General features: G+C 52.1%; 1 protein-coding gene across 2 annotated transcripts in view; it reads left to right on the plus strand.

Moving 5' to 3' along the window:
* The window catches only part of slc31a1 (solute carrier family 31 member 1), a 22844-nt gene that overhangs the window by 2369 nt on the left and 17359 nt on the right, over nucleotides 1-3116 (plus strand). The window contains exons 2-5 of one of the 2 annotated variants that reach the window (XM_008402606.2): nucleotides 1028-1067; nucleotides 2223-2359; nucleotides 2431-2503; nucleotides 2580-2748. In XM_008402606.2, the coding sequence (XP_008400828.1) occupies nucleotides 2228-2359; nucleotides 2431-2503; nucleotides 2580-2748 (374 nt within the window). In that variant the 5' untranslated portion in view covers nucleotides 1028-1067; nucleotides 2223-2227. The remainder of the gene's footprint in view (nucleotides 1-1027; nucleotides 1068-2222; nucleotides 2360-2430; nucleotides 2504-2579; nucleotides 2749-3116) is intronic. The other variant, XM_008402607.2, reaches the window with a different exon arrangement.

Consider the following 3116-nt stretch of genomic DNA (forward strand, 5'->3'; position numbering starts at 1 on the left):
GGTGGTGTAGAACCAGGTGATGTAGAACCAGGTGATGTAGAACCGGGTGGTGTAGAACCGGGTGACTTTCGTCCTCTGGGCCTGAAATGTTCTGCAGCTGCTAGAAGGTCCACTGAGGAACCGAAGGGTCAGGTCAGAGGTCAGAGGTCAGCCTGATCTCTAGTTTACAGCTGGAAGAACTGAAGCTGACTCTAGATCTATAACTCTAGATGTTCCTCTTTAGTAACTTCAGCTTCTGTTCATTTATCTGTTCTCAGGATTGGATGGGGTCAAAGGTCATCTGGTGGCATTGTAATGTAGAGCTGTGTATCATCTGTGTCGTTATGGTAACGGATCACTGTGATAACCTGAGTCCAAGTACTGAACCCTGGGCCTAGCAACGACCCTGTCTGGTTGCCTGGCAACCATCTTTTTCTCCACTCTTACCTATGTGTGAATATGAAACAACATGAGGGTGAAACGTGACGGCCAGCCGGTCGGCCATGTTGGTTATTGAGGTTATGAGGTTTCTGGTTTATGGCTGCAGATAGTGAAGCTATAAGGAAGTTCAACACGGTTCAGCACATGAACTTTGACCCCAGAGCAGTGATGGTGTGACAGTTCTGATGGGCCCACCAGAACCAGCCTCCACCTCTGACGGTTGTCATGGTAACAGACCGTGCTGGACGATAAATCGTCCCTGAAGTTATCGCGATAATGTTGTTGTTTAGGAAACATTTTAAACTGATACTAATGGCTTACAGATCAATACACTTTAAACTCTGGAACTGAAAGACGCTCAGAGTGGAGCATCGCACAAACACAGGATCTTTGGTTTTATTCAAAAACTGGTTCTGGTTCTGGTTCTGCTGAGTTCATTAATGATTGATGGAGATCCACTGTGGCCTGTAGAACCTTTAGAACCATAAACGGGTCGGGGTTCCGCCCACTGCAGCTGATTGGCTGCCAGAGGGTCATGCTGGCTTCTGATTGGCTGAAGCTGTTTGTATGTGCTGACTTAAAGCTCGCCCCTCTCTCTCCCCTCCAGTGTCTTCAGTGCCTCGGTCGCCCGGCTCTCTCTGCTCCAGGTAAGGCTCAGCAGGAACTTCATCACCCATAATGCTTTGTGGTTCTGCTGGACTGGATTCTGACTAAAACTGGGTCCGTTCTGGTTCTGGTCCTGTCCCAGGAAGCTCGGTTCTGTCATTCATTTGGGCTCCAGTTCTCCAGCGGTCATTCTGGAAATTAGCTTGTATTTGTAAGATCCAGTTGGTTCTGGGTGGTTCTGGGTGGTTCTGGATGGTTCTGGATGGTTCTGTTTTTTCCCCACATTCCTGCCTGGAATGTCGTTAGTTTTCCGGGTCAACCTTCAGGTCCAGTTTGACCGTTGGTTTGTCAAATTAACCAACAGAACCAGGGTTCTGGTCCGTTTCTCTGTTCCTGCTGGTTCTGTTCAGAATCTCACTGGTTCTGACCCGTCTGGTCAGCTGGTTGTTGTCAAACCCAGAAGGATTCTCCAGAACCGGGCTCAGTCAGACCGTTGGGCTTTTTCTGCTAAAGGCCGAGAGGTCTGTCTGTAGAGAAGATCTCTGAAGCAGCTTTGGACTAAAGCAGGCCTGGTTCTGGTTCTGGTTCTGGCCCAGGCAGCAGAACCTGCAGCTCAGACAGGAAGCAGGCAGTGAGCGTTGCCGCCGGCAACCACTGACCTTCCTGCTAGCGCTAACATCGTTAGCACTAATCGATGGGCTCTGATTGGTCGGTTCTGTCTGCTGTGGCCTCGGGGCCCGACGACCAATCAGATTACAGGAGGACGTCTGGCTCTGACGTCAGGCCGTTGCCATGGTTACGCCTGCGGGCTGTGATGTCATCAGCGGTCTGAACGAGCGAGCGTCTGTGCAGCAGGAGAGAGGGAGAGAGAGAGAGAGAGAGAGAGAGAGCTGCTCAGGTGATGTCACCTGCAGTCAGGTGCTGCTGGACCTGTCGCCTTGACGACCGGCCGCCGCACCAAGTCCGGTCTGATAGGGGTGTAGCGATACAATAATCTCACGAAACGATATTCTGATCACGAAACGATATGTATCACGATATTTGGCAAACGATATAATTCGATTTTCTGAAAGATTTTAGGACGGAGTGATTTTAGTGACGTTTTCTGTTCCGTAGACTGAAAACTGATTAAAAGCACCAACTACACAATACCGGACTCTGATTGGACAGTCTAACTGATGATGTCTGTCTCCTAGCAACCATGGATCACATGGCTCACAAGGACCACATGAACCACAGTGCCATGGCAACAGACCACGTCCATCCCAGCATCAGCACCACCACCGTGCACGACCACGGCGGGGGCGACGGCGGCCACGCCGGCCACAGCATGGTGAGTCGGGTCACCACCGGGTTCCTGCTGGGGTCACCGCATGGGTCACATGTATTCTTCTGGTTGCCTAGGCGATGACCTTCTACTTCGGCTACCGGAACGTGGAGCTGCTGTTCTCCCAGCTGGTCATCAACTCACCTGGAGGCAGGTATCCTTTCCTCTCACCACCACTTCCTGTCTGTCCCGCCGCTAACCCCGCCCCCTCCTGCCGTCCAATCAGAGATGTTCGGGGCCTGCGTCGGAGTGTTCCTATTGGCCGTTCTCTACGAGGGCCTGAAGATCGGCAGGGAGATCCTGCTGCGCCGCAGCCAGGTGAACGTTCGCTACAACTCCATGCCTCTACCTGGAGCTGACGGCACCATGCTGATGGAGACGCACAAGACGGTGGGGTGAGAGAGACACGCAGAGAGAGACACGCAGAGAGAGACGGAGAGAGAGAGAGACACGCAGAGAGAGAGACACGCAGAGAGAGACAGAGAGACACACAGAGAGAGAGACACAGAGAGAGAGAGAGACAGAGAGAGAGACACGCAGAGAGAGAGAGACAGAGAGAGAGACACACAGAGAGAGAGACACAGAGAGAGAGACACGCAGAGAGAGAGAGACAGAGAGAGAGACACACAGAGAGAGACACACAGAGAGAGAGACACAGAGAGAGAGAGAGAGAGACAGAGAGAGAGACACGCAGAGAGAGAGAGACAGAGAGAGAGAGACACGCAGAGAGAGAGACACAGAGAGAGAGACACAGAGAGAGAGA

Source organism: Poecilia reticulata, unplaced genomic scaffold (genome assembly GCF_000633615.1).
Source record: "Poecilia reticulata strain Guanapo unplaced genomic scaffold, Guppy_female_1.0+MT scaffold_241, whole genome shotgun sequence".
Taxonomy (NCBI): domain Eukaryota; kingdom Metazoa; phylum Chordata; class Actinopteri; order Cyprinodontiformes; family Poeciliidae; genus Poecilia; species Poecilia reticulata.